Source organism: Oenanthe melanoleuca, chromosome 4, assembly GCF_029582105.1.
Source record: "Oenanthe melanoleuca isolate GR-GAL-2019-014 chromosome 4, OMel1.0, whole genome shotgun sequence".
In the NCBI taxonomy this organism is placed as follows: Eukaryota; Metazoa; Chordata; class Aves; order Passeriformes; family Muscicapidae; genus Oenanthe; species Oenanthe melanoleuca.
The window spans coordinates 29760558-29780154 of NC_079337.1; the positions used below are offsets into that span (position 1 = coordinate 29760558).

A 19597-nucleotide genomic window follows, 5' to 3' on the forward strand; every position below is an offset into this window, starting at 1 on the left:
AAGGATAAATCTTAGCCTCTTCTCTACCTGTTCTTCAGCATAATCAGCTTGTAATAACAAAGCATGTTGCAGATTTCTTTATATTTTTGATAACCCTTCTGGCAGTCTGGTAAGAATCAAGACAGAAGGGAAAGGGAGGACATGTAATGTTAACTCAGAGGGAGGTGGAAGAAAAAGAACATTTTCTGACAAGTAGTTTGCCCATGTTAAAATGTTCCTCACACATGAGTGATTTTCTTGGATGGCACTTCCTATTCAAATCTGGAAGAGAGAATACACTCTTGACTACTAGTGATGTGATGGGTGCTCTGTCACATGCATCAGGCATTGAAAGAAGTATTGTGCTTATTGCATAACCAAAAGCATCACACTTAAGTAGTCTAATTAAAAAAAAACCAAAACAAACAAATCAGTTTAACTGAAAAGGTGAAATTTTATCGTCATAAATTCCTGGTGTTTAAGAGAATGAGTTTGGATTTATGTATTAAATGTACATAAGAATATTTTATACAGACAAACCTGCTATTGGAAGAGGCATTATTATTTTTTACAGTATTTGCTTAGTCTGTCAAAACAGTATTCATATATTTTTATATCTTTTTTGTTGCTAAAAGTAGGAAGAAACCCACTGAGTATTTGTAACAGTGTAAATGAGATCACATACCTGCATCTAGTGCACATCCTGACACTCACACCATAGAGATACTAAATAAAATAGTGGGACATAATTAGTTCTCTCAACTATCAGGCCCCTTCTCCTTGCTCTGTGATAACTCTCTGTAAACACCAGATTAAATGACTGCCAATCAATTCCCACAGGGTGGCAGAGGGCAGATGTAGGAGCTATCATACCATTCCTCTTCAACTACTGGAGTTGTGGCTATGGAAAGAGAAATAAAATCCAGGCCCTCTTAATATCTTCATGGCTGCTGACTTCTAGAAATTTTTCTTGGCTAATTGGTAACCACTGTAAAATTGAACAGATTTCAGACTCTTTCAGACAAGGCTAGATAGCTGTGAAAGATGCATGCAATAATTTTTTACCTGCCTGTATCCATATTTTACAGGCAGGTAAGGGCTTATGCATGTTACTTGCACTAAGCATAAGGAAATATCTCTTCACAATCATAAACAGGTAATTTAGCGTGATAGGTTGGCATTATGACCTTGACAGTTAAAAGTGTCTGCTGCTACAAATGTGAATTGTCTCTTATCTGTTATACTGTGTGCAAAAAAACATAATACTGGCTTATTCATTCTGACATAACAGAAAATCATGGAATTCAAAAACTATTAATTTAGATATATGATCAGTGGAATTCTGTAAGATTAGTTCTCTGGACTTTTTCTTATCACTAGGTTGAAAACTAAACAGTGATTCCTATTGACTTTGACAGCTATATATACCAACTTAAAAGGGTAAAGTTACATTGTGACATTTGTATAAAGGAGCTTTAAATGAAGGATAATGTACCTTTACTGGATTGTGTACCTCACGATAATTCTTTTTTTAAAGGAATTCCAGTTGATGTTGCGGTTAACATCTTCATTAACAGCTTTGGATCAATTCAAGAGACAACTATGGTAAGAGTGAGATTAAATTCATGTAGTATACATGGGGATTTTCTTACTAAGATTAACTTCAGACTGAAGATTATGAACTATAAAATAGAAAGAATTGTTGTGGTTGCAGACACTGAGAATTCAGTTAATGGAGTTAGTGATTGATAGGCTGTGCTTTATGCCATAGACCTAAATCTATTAAGGTATTTCACTCTATATGTGTCCACAGATTATTGTAGCTTTAGAATCTGATTTACATGAAAGGAAATCCATGTTTTCTAAGATGTAGGAGATAGACTAATTTCCATAAGTTTTGAAGTTCATTGGAAGAACCCATTTGGTAGTACTAGTTAAAGGTCTTCCTGAGAGTTATTACACATGTTGCTTAGTGTGTTATTCAAAAATCCCCAAACCACTAAGACTGTATATGAGAGAAAAAGAACAGACATGCATAATGAAGAAACATATAGGTTCTTTTTTTTATGTGGATCTGAAGATGGAAATAAATTGTGGAGAAATAGAAGGAGCAGTAGTAAAGGAATAAACTATCAATGACCATAGTCTTACTGCTGTTTATTTACTGCATGGGAAAGATAAACTGGGGAGTGAAGTTCATAAAAATGTGTATCTAGTTCAGCCAGAAAATTTCAACATGTCAGGATGAAATAATCCTCATTGCAATTTTGACTTCTTTTGTTTCTTTGGGAAATAAAATCAATTTCAAAATATGGGTTGCTTCAGCAAAGACCTTTCTGGTATTTTGAGACTTGGACATCTTTTTTTGTCATGGTGTTTCCAATAAGCACTATCAAAAATATTGCCAAAAATGTATTTAGTTATTGGAGATGTTCTGACCTGATCAGGTTTTCCTTTTGTGTAAAAAAAGAGGGGAGTGCATTATGTCGTGCCAGTTCATGGAAAGCCACAGCCAAGACATGCACTCCCACATGAGTGGGAGTTCTGAGGCATTCCCTGATCACTTTGGTGACATGCTGCATCTAAAGCGTTGAGACAGCTCCCAAAATCAAGTAGCTTTTTTTAATACTGTGACTAAGGCAGCTGACTCATAATGGCAGAGAAGCAATAAACTACAATACCACTAATAAGAAATAAAACATTTTTTTTTGTTGTTGAAAGTAAGTGCCCACTTAAAATTCAGAACCTGCTTACATGCTACCGTAATGAATTTTCAATAGGACTGCCACTCCAAGTTGAACATAAATGGTGGCTAGAACAATTTTCAACAGCTTGGCCAGGAATTTCTGTTTCTTTAGCTAGTAGAGATTTATGTTTGATTGCAAATGATAGTAAGAAAATTAAAGGCATTAGTAGGAACCGATATTAAAACCAAAAAAAATGAAAGTTGGCCCAAGAAGCCAAAAGATTTATTTCTAAAAACAAAAAGAGGACTCAAATTCAAAGAGGGGCAGAGAGGAAGAGCAAGAAAGTAGGACTTAGATAAGCATCTTAAGATGTCAAGTATATTAGACCAAAACAGTCCTTTCAAGTTTCTGAAATAATTGCATGCTTTAAGAACTGACTTTTAAAGAGGCTTTTTTGCATTTAACCCAGATTCAGATAGTAATAAAACATGATTGTGAGAGATTTGCTTCCCCTAGCCCCTCCAAAAAAAAAAAAAAAATATATATATATATGCTCTCTACAGCCTCTAGGTATGCCTGCCTGTGCATTCCTGATGTGGTTACTTACGAATTCACTAGGATGTATCATACTAGAGTATGATAGTCATGCTCTCCTCCATAATTCAGAAGTTCAGCCACCATCCTTACGTTGTTTTATGCTGTTATTTAGATTTCTGTGTCTAGCTGATCACCATGATAGCTAAGCATGTTTATGTGAAATTTGGATTTCTTCTTGATTGCCTTAATGTAATACAGGAAGCACCAACAAAATTAACAGTCAATCTGCTCTTCCATGTATTACTTAGAAAACTCTTCCTGCTTCAGTGGGCATTGGGTATTCAGGAGTCACTGCTCTCTTGGGGATAGGTTTGTACTTGTCTTCAAATGATCTGGGTAATATACCAGACACTAGAATAGGAAAAGATTTGTACTTCCAGAATCACAGGAGAAATATTTCCTGGAGGTGAGGCACCAAGCCTGTTAAGAATCAGAGAGATCTCTTGTGTTCAGAAAAGGAGACATTTGCAGAAGTACTGGCTCTGCTGAAAAGGTTCCTTGGTGTTGGAGAAGGGAGTGGCTGGCTAAAGCTCTACTGTCTCTGGCATTGGTAAGAATCGTGAGGAGTATTGACTTATAGACCATCTCTAAAATTACCGGAAGCTACTAAACTGATTGGAGTCGTCCCAAAATTTGTGAAAAATTTTAAGTATTTCAGTCAATGAATTGTGAGGATGCTTTGCTCTCTAGCCACTGCTGGCTGTAGTAATTGAACTCACAAATTTTTGCAAAATCTATGTGGGGGTAAAACCTGCTAAAGCAATGATTCCTTCTTATGTGTGGTGGAAATGTGGGGAAAAATAACAATGGAACAATGGTTGGAACAGAGGTCATGGTAGAAGGCCCAGCAAACAAATGTGTAGAGTGCCAGTGAGAAAAGGCCTTGCTTACTGTCCTTCTGGTCCTGTGATAATTATATTCTTAGCTATGCAGTTGGCTCATCCTCAACAGAGTTGAGATTAGCTCCCTCTGAGACCACTTAGATTTAAGAAAGGAGGGAATTTCTTTATAGAAAAGCATCAACATGTTTGAAATTACTTTATTTTAAAGCGAGTACCCATTTTGTGGGTCCTATGCCCAGAATCCTGTACACTTTAATCAAGTTCTTGTGAAGACTGTGAAGGGCAAATGTTTGCTCTGTGTCTAGAAAGGATATTGTTCATGTGTTGTTTAGTATTGAAGAGAATTGCAGTGCCTCCACACACTTATCAGGCAAATCTTATGGAAAAAAAACTAAGCAAAAGAACTAGTGAACTACAGAGAGAATCAGAATTTGTACAGATAAAAAGAAGAGCTTATTCCAGAGCTGCTACCTTCTGGTAAGCACCCTTTATCTTGAATCCTGCAACTTGTTAGCTTCTACATTGTTAGACCACTTGTCAAGGATCCCACATTAACTCTGCTTCTGAGTTTGCTCCTATTTTTTTCAGACTGCAGATTCCTGGTAAAATATGGTGATTATGTCACATTTAGAAACTGTTTTAGACTGGATGACCAGTCAAGGATTCCTAGGGATAGGAAGTTTCTGGTATAAATACCCATACAGCTATATTTTTTCTGTGATGAATGATCTGAATTTCTGTCTACAGAATCTATGTTCAAGGTTTTTGCTTGCAGTGTGACCTTTCTTCACTGACTCAAATGACAAAACACCACTTCTTCCTTCTTTAAAAATTTTCATGAAGTCTTTTTAATATTTGTGATCACAAAAAACATTCAGCCTCCTTACTTTAATCTTAAAAATTACATTTTCTGCGTTTATTATGTTGCCTTTCTCTGTATGAGTGCGGTTTATGCAGTAAGTCTTTCACGATCTGTGCGCTCTATTTTGCAGAGAGATGTATAGGCTATGCTTGCTTTCTGGCCTGAGGTGATTTTCTGGCCACATGCCCACTATTTAGTAGATTTCTGAAGTATTTCCTAGAATGCCTCCCAATCTCCCTGAAAACAATTTGCCTTCTGTTGAAGTTGCATGGGAAAACAAAGCCCTGCAGAATACCTCTGTCTTTCTTTCTACCTGGCAGGTCCTCCTAGCTCTGATACTATTGAATATCTCTTCCATCCTCTTCCCTTAGTTTCAGGCTTCTTAGTTGCTGTTTGACTCTCCTTTACTATAAAATGTCAATCACTCTGCAAATTAAAATATTTGTAAAATGTGCATCAGGAAGACCATGTGCTCCATGCAGACTGTTTCTTCAGCCCCGGTTCAACTTAATTGTAATACATTTATTGAATCTTGAAATTCATTGTGCAAATTTGAGAAGACTGGTTACAGACTTCTTTCAAGATAAAGTTAAAGCAGATCCTAGCCTTTACTGCTGCCAGATGCTGTAAGGATGCTTGCTTTTCTAAGAAGCAGACCTGTTGCACATTGTTGATTGGCTAGCCAGTTTTATATTGTGACATCTCTTTGCTTCCTTCTACATTTTCTGTATTGCCTCAAGTGTGTGCTGGCCTTCCTCTACAAGTATCCCTGTCAATATATCTACTTTGGGACTGAAACTCCCCTGCGGGAGTCTCCTGGATTCTTTGTATCAGGGTGGACGCGTGGAACAAGACTCAAACGCTCTGTAAATGCTAAAAGCTACAGTTGCACTTTATTATAGGAGAGTCTGCAAGGAGCTGCCCGGCACAGCCACATGCAGATTAAAGAGATAAAAAGGGGGGAATGAAAGAGAGAAGGGGGAGGGTAGAGAGAGAGAATAAAGAGGGTAAAGAGAGGAAGAAAAAGAGGAAGAAGAGGAGGAGCAGGGGGAGGGAGAGAGAGTAATGGGATAAAAGGGTATTGGGGTAATGGAAGAGGGAGAGGAGAGGAGAAGTGGGAGAAGGAAAGAAGAGCAAGGAGTAAAGAGTAAAGAGAGGAAGAAGAGAGCGACTTCCCATTTGTAACGCAATAAATCCACTTCCATCATGAATATTCTGATTCCTAAGAACCAATCTAATACAGAATACTAATTCTATAGCAATTGCATACAGCCTATAGGAATCCTTATATTAGCATAGTGTGTGACATTCTAAACTCTAAGATCTAATCTTTGGGTGTTGGCTAGTCTTTTGTGTCTTTTGGCCTTGCCCTCTGGCCAAAAGCATTGTTTAATTAAGAGTGGATTAGCTTCGGCGAGCCATCCTATTGTGTACCTGGTTATTTAGTAACTAGGGCTTGGTATCTCAAACGTGGCTTTCATTTCAATTTCATTCATGGTTTCTATATTCCCAGAATCTGAGCATTCATATTTACAAGATTCCTCAGTTTCATCTTCTCCAACACTCCCCCTTTTAGATTAAAGGGAATTTTCTTTCTCTGAGTTAAACGGGAACAGACTCAAGGTCTCAAGATGCTGAAACATCTGGTTGTTTGGTGTTTAAGTTCATTTGCAGTAGAACAAGGAAGGAAATAAAATAGCATCCATCCACCTGATCTTATTTCCAATTCTTATTTTGCCAGTACATTCTGCTTTTCAGTGATGTAAGCATCTTCTTCTACTGAATGGGTAAGCTGAAGGCAAGTGTTGGACAGGGCTTATCATTTGCATATGGCTTTGAGAAGGCATCTTATTTTGCTTAAAATTAGGGTAATGCATTTGTTTATGGGAAAGTTGAATTCAGTGTAACCAATAGTGTAATGCTTGTGAGCATGAATGGTATGCAGTATTTGTCTCATATGGTTTAGAGTAATTTTTTGTCACCAAGAGAGCGAGTACATATGGAATGGGAACGAAACTTCAGCAAGAAGCAAGTAAATGAAATTTTCAATTATATGCATATAATTGAAAATATGCTGTCTGAGATAATGACCTGAATTCCCTCCAATGATGAAACTTCTCTGTTAAAGCCTTCCAGTACAAATTCACTTCATATTAACCATTATTTTTTGCTTCTTCTTTACTTTGATACGACAACATAGGCCTTTGTATAAATGAGGGTCAGACTATGTATATTTTTTCCAAAACCAGCTACCAACAAGTAACAAGAACTTAGTTTTGCTGCTTTGCTTTTTCCTTACGATGCAGTAAGGAAAAATATTACACAGAATAGTGTAATAAATAAATACTTGGGCTAATTTGACTGGTGAACTTGACATGGGAAAGTGGGCACTGTATTTAAATATGGAGAGCAAAACAACAGAATTAATTATTCTGCATGAGGTATTAGCCAAGTGGACTCCTTCTGGTTGAAGTTAGCATGACTGTCTCAAGATGGCCCCTGCTTTGAACTGTAAATGTAGTAAGTAAGATAGAAGATAATTCAGTTGTATCAAAAAAAATGTGTAAGAGTCATTGACATGTAGAATAAAAAACTTTGTAAAATTAGTTTGTGTGCAGAATCCATTGACAAACTAAAAATACGTCAGGAGCCTTCACTCACACATTTCTAGCATTTTGCTATAGTTGTAGAGCAGTAGCAGTGTTTTCATTACTCTGAAAGACACAGCCCTTATCTCAGGAGGCTTTGTACCTAACAGACAGTTATGAAAAAACAAAGCACACTATAGAAGGCAACTAGGAAGACTGGAGATAGAAATAATCTTACATACAGAATTTTCATTCATTTGTTTGAGTTTCTTTAACTTTTTTTTGACAATAGATTTATTCTTTCTCCATATGTGATCTGCCTAGTTTACATACACATCAAAAAGAGCCGCTGACTTAAATGTAAGTGTAAAAAGCAAAAAGACTTAAGAGATAAGACTGAAAAATCATAGCTGACATTCTTCCTTCAGATGCTCACAGCTTTCACTAAGGACACAACATGTACAGAGTATCATTTTGCCCTGAGACATATGCTACTCCAATTCCCAAAAGCAAAATTAGGTTCTCATTGAGCATGGCTCTACTACTGTCTGTCCTTCAGCCAGAGTCCTACTGTTTTCATAAGATTTCCTCTGTAAAGCCTTGATATTGTCTCTTTGAGACTGATTCTGTTTCTCCTTTCATACCTGCTACCTTAGTACTTATGTTGCAAGCTGTCATCAGTTTTCCTGTTACCAAGGTAATCTCAGATCACTGATAGAAGGTCTGGGGCTGTATTCTGGGTGTGTAGTATAAAATCTATTACCTATCTGGTCTGTTTCCTGGTTTTATAGTGTGATGTTTTGCCATCAGTGTGTCACTTAATCAAATGGAGAGTAAACTAGAACTGGCACTCACAGGATATCCTGATAGAAGTGATATCATGCCTGCTGCCTGCAGCCATTTAGTGAAGTCAAGTTATGGCCTTTCTCTGCCCTGCTTTTCTCTATGCCTGAGTAACAGGAGCCTGTTACTGAGAGGATTCAAAAATTACTCTGGAGTGACAATTTGATCCTTTGTTTAAGGAAAATTGCTGTATTCAAAACCATGAGTAAGATGTAATCTGTTTTTAGTAAAGTCTGTTAAACATAACATTTCATAATGCAATTTGAATAGTGATTACTTTCTTTGTGATAGAAAAATCAGGGCATAATTTTTTTCTCTTCTGGGTGTGATTTGTTTTATTTTTCTGTGGGTTTTTTGCTAGACTTTTTTTTTTTATTCTTCCCATCAGGATTATAGAGTCAACATCTTTCTAAGACAGAAATGGAATGACCCCAGACTCAAACTGCCCAATGACTGGAGAGGTTCAGATACATTAACAGTGGACCCAACTATGTTTAAGTGTCTTTGGAAGCCAGACTTATTCTTTGCAAATGAAAAAAATGCTAACTTCCATGATGTCACACAAGAAAATATCCTTCTTTTTATATTTCGGGATGGAGACGTCCTAGTCAGCATGAGGTATTTTATTTATATTTCCACTATTTTTTAAAGTGATTTTATATGAAATATATATTCTGTATTAGCCTTAGTAAATTAATGCAATTTATTACTAATATTTACATTTATAAGACTGTTTCTAAACAATGCTGCAATAAATTAAATATGTGTAAAGAAATCAGATGAAGGTGTTTTAAAGCATGTCACTTGATAGCACTGCAGGTATGAGAAATTTGAAGTATATGCATGTTAAGGTAACACACTGAAATAACTAAATTTAAACACTGTATATATATATATATATATATATGAAATATATCCTTCAGTAAAACAGTATATGTTGCACACTACTTGAATTTTTACAGCAGCTAAAGTAAACAAAGATGATTACTTGCTAAAGAAAAAGGGAAAGGCAGAAATTACAAAATTTGTAAACATATGTTTTGTAGAAGTACTGTGAAAAAATCCTAATTACATTCTATGCCTTACTGGACATAATTTATTTCAGAAACCTCGGCATTGCTGTTCAATTTAATTGCAACTAACATATCCTTTTTTGGTGGTTTGACTTGGTTTATCAAAGGTATACATGATGCCACAAAAATATTCATCCATTGAAACCAGAAAATAAGTTGATTTAAAAGGAGGTCATAATGAATGACAGATCTGGAGAGTTAATAGTTTATAGTTTGTAGAGATTAGGCTAAATTTCCTAACAGGAAGTGAATTTTCTTCTGGTGTGAGCTGTATAATATATTACCCTGATAGATGTAAAAATGATTATCTGAATATGCTGTAACATTACTTTTAAGAGGGAATCACCTGAGAAGCTAGGTTCACATGAGTTATTTCTTTCTTGAGTAGAAATGGGTAGGAAAAAAAAGAAACAATATGAAGGAGTTTAGGTTCTTTTTTTCCCATTTCAAAACAGGATGAGAAAAATCAGTCTCAAGACTATTGCTGGCAGTGATCAAAAAAGAAGATACATTGAGCAATCAAAGCATTTCATTTGGCTTGCTCTGAAGGTCTTGGTTTTGATTTCAGCTGCTTCTGTAATTTTGAAGCATGTAAAAATTAATATCTCAAGGTAGAAAATAACTTCCAGCTATGAAAGAAATTTCCCATTTGAAAGAGTAAATGTTAAATGAAACATTTAAATGTTTTTCAAATATTTTTTATGGGTTGCAGGTATTTATAAATTACTTCAATAGGTATGGTTAATGATTAGTGAATATTGAGTGAATACTAATAGAAGTGTTTCTGATGGAAAAAATTTTTTCTGAAAACTTGCAAATAGGAAAACTGGGTTCAATGAAGTTAGAAATTATTGTCTTCCTCTAAAAATACTCTGTTTATTTTAATAGCACACTATGTTCTTAAATGATATATATGCAGGTAAGATGAATTTTTTTTAAGGACTGTGGTTTGGCGACATTTTAAAAATATATAATTTCCAAGTCTTGTATTTCTATTTATAGAGATATTATCACATATAAATGATTCTCCAGTTATCAAAATACTTGCACAGCAAAATGTGTGTGAGAGAAAGCTCTTGCATAAATAGTTAAGAATTAGGAAACTGAATACAGGAATAAACAGCTACTGCTCACATCAGGCAAAGTAAACAGTAGACTTCCACAAAAAAAAAAAATCTATTCTCTGTTTTGTGCTTTTCAACATAAATCATCTGAAAAACTCTGACTTTGCAAGTGCATTTGATGATACCAAAATATGCAGAATGGTAAAGATAAGAGACAACAGTGAGAACCACAAGTCAATCTAAGGATTAGGCAACAAAGAATGGGATGAAATTCAGTGTAAACAACTGGAACTTATGCATGAGGAAAAAAACATAAAACCTGATTGATCTAGAGTTGATTATTACCAGCCAAAAAAAAATTAGCTTTGAGTAGTAATGGATGGCTCTCTGAAAATATCAGCTAATAGCTCAGTACTATTTGAGAAAATGAATTGAATTGTTGGAAGTATTAGGGATTAAAGTTATGCCACTGCATAAAAGCATGCTATGCTTACATCTTGAATGCAATTCTGGTCTTCCAGTTGTAGGAAGGGCAGTAGAGATAGTAAAAGGTATGGAACAGCTGAGAAAGGCTGAACTTTTCACACTAGAAAAAGCAAAATAATTTTTGGTGGTGCCATAAAGGTCTCTAAATCACAAATGGCACAGAAAGAATGGATGGACGTAGATTTTTTTTTTCCTTCTTTTGCATTGAAAGAACTATGAGACAGACTGAGGATAGACAGAAGTGTGATTAGAGTGTGTGCAGCTTAGCTATGGCGTTCTTTGCTGCAGGATGCTGTCTGTGGATGTTTATGTGGTGTCGGGGTTTAACCCCAGCTGGCAACTAAGTATCATTCACTCACTTCCTCCTGGCCTCACTGGCGTGGGGGGGAGAGGCAGGATAATAAAGACTGTAGAAGTTGTGTGTCAAGAACCACTTAAAAATTGCAGGAAAGTTAAACAAAATGAAAGTATTAATGCCAAGACTACTTGTAATTAAAGGCACAGGTGGAGAGACACATAAAACCAAGAGAAACAAGTGATGAAAAATAGAATTGCTCACTATCTGCTGACAGATGCCCATCCCTTCTCTGCTGGCTCCCATCTCCTTGTGTACCTGCTCATTGTCAGAGTATGGGAAACTGAAAAGTCCTTGATTTAGAGTAAGCCCTACTCAGCAACAACCAGAAATATCAGTGTGTTATCCATGTTATCCTCATACTGAATCCAGAACACAGCACTGTGCCAGATATTAGGAAAATAATTAATTGTCCCAGCTGATACCAGGACACCTAGATTCCAGAAAGCAGCTGAAAGTAAAAAAACTTAGTGGAGACAAAAAAATCTGTTGATGTCCCTTAAATACTGAAGATTCCCTTCTGGTTTAGGAAGCCATTAAGATGCAACTTTTGGATGCTGCTGGATATCTGGCAAAATAACACTTCCATATTGCTGTAGTGTCATATTCTTCTTTAGAAGTCTGTAACTGGCCAATGCTGGAGACAGAACTCTGTTCTGTATGGGCATTTGGTTTGGTTATTCCATGACCTATAAGCATTTTGTCTTGTATTAGCAGTTCTCTAATTTGTGAGCTTCTATGTGTTTAAAACCCTCTATAAAATTTTATCTTATTTTATGCTAGAGAGATCTCCATGGCAAACTGCTAATTATAACTTCTAAACTTTATTTCTGCTCTTTTAGAGAATGAAAATAAAAAACCTCTGATTTTTTTCTTTCTCATGACCATCTATTGCTTACCTGACATCTCACACTGTTTTTAAATACCATTTCTGTATTTTCAGATTGTCTATTACGCTGTCATGCCCTTTGGACTTGACTTTATTTCCTATGGATACACAGCGCTGCAAGATGCAATTGGAAAGCTGTATGTAAATCACTCTGTCCATAAAAACACTTCTCTTCTAGGCATGCATGAGAATCAAACAAAAATTATTAATTCTGTTTCTTTCATCTCAATATTTTCAATGAATCATGAAATTGATACTCACTGGTTCCTACCAATGTACATTTCCCTATCAAAAATGTTTCTTACCGTTATGGCACTGTGCACTCTGAGGCCTTTTATAAAAGCATTTACAATAAACTGAGATGAATGGAAATACTTAATTTGGAAAGAAGAATGGTTTTGCCAGGTAGTTTTAACGTCTACCACATGTGCTGCTTTGTAGGTTGTTTGGGCCCAACTTATCCCTTTGCATTGATGATGCAGTGGTATTGTTTATACCTCCTTTGATACAGTACCAAAGGAAAAGTGTTTGATGCCAAAGCAGTGAGATCATTTAGTATCAAATCTTTTGGTAGTGGTTTCAGGATATGTTGTGGATGTAGTCAGGCATCTATTCCTGGTCTCCAGGTGATTTAATCTTACAATAGGGCAGACAGGTCACATCTCTGAAGGACTTCACGACATGCTGCAAATTGCAGACAAAATGTTTTTCAAATTCATCTTACTTCCCTTGCTCCAAGTATGCAGATGTCTACTCAGCTACAGCTTTTTCCAGCACTTTCATCCTTGGTGATCCCACTTTCATGGTAATTCTGTTTTCCTGAATAAGGATGAGTGTGAAGCAGAGAGAAGTCTGCTCCTCCTGTAACATAAAAATGTTCAGCTTTTACTCCAGCAGGTCCAGTGGGAAAGGTGAGGTTGGGGAAAGGAAGTCACAAGTGAAGAAAAAGTAAGGTTAACCAAAGCTGTGCAGGGTATCACAATGGGGACAAGCTAAAGTTAAAAATAAAAATAAAAATAATTATAATGATAGTTATGACAATAATAGTAATAATAGTAGTAATAGTGTTTTACAGGTTAGGTTTTGATTGTCAGCATTTATCTTTAGAATTTTAGTATGTCCACAGTAATTTTGTTCATTCCTTCTCTGTATGTACATTAGCTAAACTCATATGGAAAGCTCAAATCAGTTTGGAGTAAAACTGGAATTAGTTAGTAATACTAATGGAAATTCACTCAAGATTTCTCAGTCCAGAAAGTCCACTTGCTTTGCAAGTGATGAAAGGTATAATCATGCAAGGATAAATTAGTTGGTAAAAAAAAATAATGCTAAGATGCATATACTCAAATTCACTGAATTTGTATCTTTGAAAAGACTGTGCATTAAACTTTCTTCTACCTTTTAATTCAGTAATCAAAAGTAAGAAAGGTACCCATGACTTCCTATCTGTCCTTCCAATTCTTTCCCTGTTAGCCATTGGCAGTTTTATTATTAGGTTATTTTCAAATGAATATTTTGATTTTACTTGCTAAACTTTAAAATAAAAAAGGCCATCACTTGTTACTAAGATGCTCTCAAATCCACAGTTATCATATCCCCAGTTCTACATATTCTCTATAGACAAAATTTTCACTCTCCAGTAATTGTTATCGTAAAGGATCTTGGCAGTTTTGTGATATGCTGTGTGTTGGAACAGACATTAATACAATTTTTTTGTATAGTATATTATGGAGCTTTGAAACATTGTGTTTTTTATTAAATTATTGTGAATCTTAGAGACATCATTTATGAGCAGTTTTACTTTCTTAATCATGCTGTTTTTCAAAAATTAAAAAGAATAATCTAATTCCTCCAGCAAAAGAATGGGTCTTTAAACATTTTTCTCAGGCTTTGAACTGCAAAATGATGCATTCTAACTCCCATCTTTTTTTATGTTTCCTCCTCTCTGTTCCCATCTAACAAACATTATCTCTGAATTAAGTTAATCTTTAATGAACAGAAGGTAGCAAAAAATGACATGTAAAATCATGATTCTGATTATGCATATTTAATCAATATTGCTTTATTCTTTAATATTGTGAATCTAACTTGCACTGCCTCTCACTTGGTGGTGGTGTATATATTATGATTTGGGCACTCAGAGGTTTGCTGAGGTCTGTCTGTAGTCAGTAGGTCATGAAGGCACTGAGCTCGTTTCCATAGGACTCCTCATCTGCTCTAACTCCTGGTCAAGTATTTCCTTAAAGGCAAAACTTTAATGAATCAGGGCTTTTAGTCTGAGCAAATAAGCAATGCAGTTGTTTTACACAAACATTCATCATGGTAATTGAGTTGTTAAATTCTTTTGAAGTTACTCAGACTCATAAGTGGAATTTAAAATTCAGCTTTTTCATGTTTGCTGAAGTAGAGTATGAATGGCTATGGAGGCTTGAAAGCTGTGCAAAATACAGCTTTGCTTTCTTTGTTTGAAAAGTACACACTGTAACAAATACCTCTTAGTCATCCTAATATTGCTGATAACATAATGTTTCACCCACTAAGTTCTAACTTCGGCCTACATAAAAATGCAGCTGCAGATTATTTTATTTTTGTATTTATTTATTTGAACAGGAAATAAAAAGACTGAAAGATACACAATACATATATGCTAGGTTTTCTTGCAGAGTTTACTGTGATTGAGGTTGTTCTTTAAACAATTATTATTACTATTTTGTTCTTGTAGTTGGTTACACAACTGATGACTTACGGTTTATCTGGCAGTCTGGAGATCCTGTACAGCTAGAGAAAATTGCTCTGCCTCAGTTTGATATTAAAAAGGAGGATATTGAATATGGTAACTGTACCAAGTATTACAAAGGCACAGGTAGGTAATGTAAATTATTTCCTTGGTAAAAAACTCTAAGCTTCCTTCAATTACTGTTTATAGTTAATGTCTAATGTTCCAGTCCATGTCTTACATTTCCTGGGATAGAATAGATAACTTTTAATTAATGAGTGGTACATATAATGGTAAGTTTGATTAATATGTGATCATTACAAGCTAGTTCAAATATAGAAATAGCCAAGTTGAAGAGATTAAATGTTTTTCTTGGCTTTGCTTACATACATAGTGAACTTACTATCACCATTTTATTTCTGTGGTCCTAATACTTGTTTATGCTTGCAAATGCCAAACTTTTCTGAATGGGTGTTCATGCAGAATCATGACAGTTGCAGCAAAGTGGGTAAATTTTGATTTTGTGGTTAGACTTTTGTTCCATGAGTGGATAGTACTAGAGTGTAATTCCAAATGCTTCACCCTGCAGGTTCTTCCTTTCTCTAAATGTGCTGGAAATTCTGTCATTTTTTGGAAGCTGCTTACAATCCTCATTCCTCTATTTATTTATTCCCATGATTTTTTTTTTAATGTAGGCACAAATTTTACCAACGGTTTCTGTACTCTAGCTTTTAGTGATTTGCCTCTTTCACCTTGATTGTTTCCTGCCTATGATTATATCCAAACCACTTGTGCTGTGACAACCACAAGACTTTCTACAAGAACAACTGTATTTTAGTCAGTGCTTTTACATCATGGGAATAAATTTTCTATCAAAACCCAGTTGGGAAGTCTGCAGCTTCTGAGGACCCTCTGCAAGTTTCTTGTTGCCTATTAAGCTGAAGTGGAGGGTCTGTTACTTGCTCCTGTGGTAGATTCCAAGCCTGGAAAAATCTCAAGGAACATTAGCAGATATCAGAGTTAAGAGTTTAATTTGAAAAGATAATGAAAATAAAAGTGGGCTTTGGTTTTTAACTGCAAAATGAGTGAGATCGCAGCCTAAGAACATAATTCAGCCTCTCAGGTGATTTATAACATGTAAATAATAAGAAATTAGCTCTCTTCAGAAAAATTCTGATTTTTTGAAAGTGTATCCAGAAGCTAGCAGTGATTGCATTCAGGATATAGTAAAACTTAACTTAGCAGAGAGAATTTTTTTTTTCTTAATTAAAAATGAAATTATTGAAAAAATAGACATAAACTAGTGAAAAACTAAAGGAATGGATCTTGCATTTTCCAAATGAAATTCATACAAATGGGAAAATTGTAAAACTTATATACTATTGTAATTATTTTGAGGTGTGCCCTAAATGTGAAATTAAATGTCTAAAAAAACTTTAGATATTTCAGGTAGTTTTAAGAACCTTGAAGAAAAATATATGAGAACTATACACAAAAAAAATCAGTGGTGTTCTCTCAAGTTTCAGTAACTTATGACCACAAATGACATGATGCAAAATGTTCAGTAAAATATTCACGTTCTGTGTGTGTGCTTTGAACGTTAAAGAAAGAACATGAGAGAACCATTTTGAAAAGTTTTCAAAATTCTTTTATTGCAAATCTATTCTGTTAAGAACCCCAATTTATTCTCATAACCAAAACCAGAATTAATATTTCAGTAATGTGTGTTGAATATTTAGTACTCTTAAGTATTTTTAAAGGCTGTTTTTAATGCTCCATTTTTAAAATTTACTTGAAAATTCTTTTTGAAGGTATTTTTTAAAAGCAGATTTCGCACAGGGAGCAAAATAATTTTGTCAGATAATCAAGAGAAGTTTTGCATCAAGCAGCAGATTTTAAAATTATGTTGTATGTAGGAGTTTCCTGACAATTGCAAAAACCCTTAATCTTTACTGCCTATTTCTGTCAAATGATGTTTTAGCATACCTGCCTAAGTTGAAAGAGGGTCAGGAAATCTGGGCTGCTTTTGTAGCAATACATTGAATATTTATATTTGCAAATTTCCTATTATTCACCAGTTTTATGACAGATCAAATAGGTCCTTTTGAGCTCAATGGTGAGGACAATAGATACTATACTCTTTTTGATGAAATGTTATTCAAATGAAGACATGCAGAATGCATTTCTACATAACACAAACAAATAATGATTTTGAAGATCATCCGTCATCTGAAAACAAAACATTAAAGTGTCTGGAATGCATTCATAAATTATAGAGGGAAAAGTTTTCAGCCAACTGATCACTGGAGATGATAGAATGAACTATAAAATACAGTATAGTGTCTTCTACACAAGGATGTTTGTCCTTAATGTTTTACAGTTTTGTTGTTACGGTGTTTGTATGCCCAAACAGCACTTTTATGATGACTTATCATTGTACAGCACTTAACTGATACAAGATGGAAGGTAAAGAGAGAACTTTTTGACACATTCTATCTTCTAAATAAGTTTCTCACCAACTGGATCAATAAATGCAGTCTGATCTGAATTTTGTAGTTCTTGTAATATAACATAGGAATGCCTTTTTCTTGTAATAGAACAGTTTTTGAAGTTTTCAGGTTTTTTCCAACACTGTTGTGTTATTATTAACATAAAAATTCCAGTTCTTCTAATTGAGTGAAAATATTATTTTCTGGTTATCAGGCTTCTTGATACATTTGTTATCTCAAGCAAAACATCAAGTAACTGCAACTTTATTTTGTGTTGAATTTGTCTTAAACATCTTCTGAAGTCTGTATGCTTTAGATCTTAATTTTAATAGATTTGATGCATTATTCCTTGTTTACAAAACTTGCAGCTTTTCTAGAGTTTTTTAAAAATGTCTGTAGCAACATTAGAAGTCATTTGTACCAGCTTTCAGTACTGGGGAAATCTGGTTAGAGTCACATTCAGAACACCTCTTTCCATTCTAAACTTGCTAGACTAATATTTCTTAATTCATCTTTTGCACAAATTAATGCTAAGTAGGATTTTCAGATGAGCTTAAGCTAGTAGGACTGCTAGACTCCATTGGTTTTATCCGGACTTCATCTTGAAGCCAGCATCAAGCTGGGAGTCACTCCAGCCTCCTGCTGCATTGAAAAGTAGAAGGGTTCCTTATAGATCACAGAGTACCACAGCCTAACCACAGTTGGTGCTTAAGTAGATCTGTGTTACGATTTTTTTTTTTCAAATTAAACTCTTTACCTTTATAAAGAAAATCAAACCATTGAACTTTTGCTCTTAAGCAGAAAAAGACCTGGAAGATATGGATTAGAAGTTCACCTGCAAAGCACATTAAACATTAATGCATTTATTTCTTTAAAGGTTATTACACTTGTGTAGAAGTAATCTTCACTTTAAGAAGACAAGTTGGATTTTACATGATGGGTGTTTATGCTCCTACACTGCTAATTGTTGTTCTATCCTGGCTGTCATTTTGGATCAATCCTGATGCAAGTGCTGCAAGAGTCCCACTGGGTAACCTGTGTTTTCAAGTACTGTCACAATCCACTGTAACATCATTGAGCCATTCTCAGTTGCTTTGGATACATGACACTGAACCCTGAAAGCAACTTCACTTCCATTATCCGCTCATCATTTTCACTGAAATCTGCTCATTCCAAGTCCTATAAACTCCACCTTGGCATTAAGACTTGACTTGATAGTAGTTCCAGCATTTGGGTAACGAGCACAATGTCTCTGCTCCTCTCAGCCTGGACAAATCTGATCCATCTATGTATGGATGATGCTGCAAACACTGACAATATGCAGTTTACAAGAATTTCAACATTTGAATAATCAGTAAGAAAGCAGGATGATAAGTAAGGCTCTAAATAGCTACCTATTGGAGAAGTTTTTCTGAAGGATAATAGAAAAGATATTTGGAAAAGAGCTAGCATTCCTGTTACGTGACTGGCTTTATTTCATTAGAGACTCACTTCATGAGAGTACTTCAAGCTCATGCAGTCATGCAGCTCAGCACAACATAGTAGGCAGGCCCTTCATTTATTATGAAACAGCAGGACACAAACTTAATAATAACAATATTATCCTGATTAATGTCTTCCTTGGGTTGTACACAGTCTATCATTGGGTTGTACACAGGATTACAGCTCTGGCATGGCCAAACTTGCTGACCCCAAGAGCTCAGTGACGTGCAGTGAAGAATGTGCAGGCTCTTGCATCCCGATACTTCTATTTGGATTCCATTTCCTATGTTCTGGCCTCCCAAGGCTCCCATTTTCCCGAGCACTCCCTCTTCTCCAAGTCCATACTTTCCAAAGTTTTGCCATGTTGCAGGGGGTTTAGTGCACCTGTTTTCAATACCCCAGTGATGCTGTTGCAGAATCCCTCCAGCTTCCTGCCTTGCTCAGAAACCTCTATCCACGCTGGAACCACCACGCCCTCACAGGATATAACTCTTATGCAGCCTTTTTTTTTTTTTTTTTTTTTTTTTTTTTTACCTTTAAATAGTTACTTGGGAAGGAGTCTCAATCTGTACTAGTTTCAAGTCAAGTAACCAATATAATCTTTTACCTTGAAAAGTGCAAGGTTGCATTACATAATGCAAAACT

The 19597-nt window shown here is 35.4% G+C and overlaps 1 protein-coding gene across 5 annotated transcripts in view; it reads left to right on the top strand.

Annotated features, from left to right (window-relative positions):
* Positions 1 to 19597, top strand: part of GLRB (glycine receptor beta) — a 60375-nt gene that overhangs the window by 13801 nt on the left and 26977 nt on the right. For 3 of the 5 annotated variants that reach the window (XM_056490279.1, XM_056490278.1, XM_056490281.1), the window contains exons 4-7: positions 1517 to 1584; positions 8787 to 9016; positions 12320 to 12402; positions 14988 to 15128. In XM_056490279.1, coding sequence (XP_056346254.1) covers positions 1517 to 1584; positions 8787 to 9016; positions 12320 to 12402; positions 14988 to 15128 — 522 coding nt within the window. Of the gene's footprint in view, positions 1 to 1516; positions 1585 to 8786; positions 9017 to 12319; positions 12403 to 14987; positions 15129 to 18347; positions 18501 to 19597 lie in introns of all 5 variants that reach the window. The other 2 variants (XM_056490277.1, XM_056490276.1) reach the window with 1 other exon arrangement.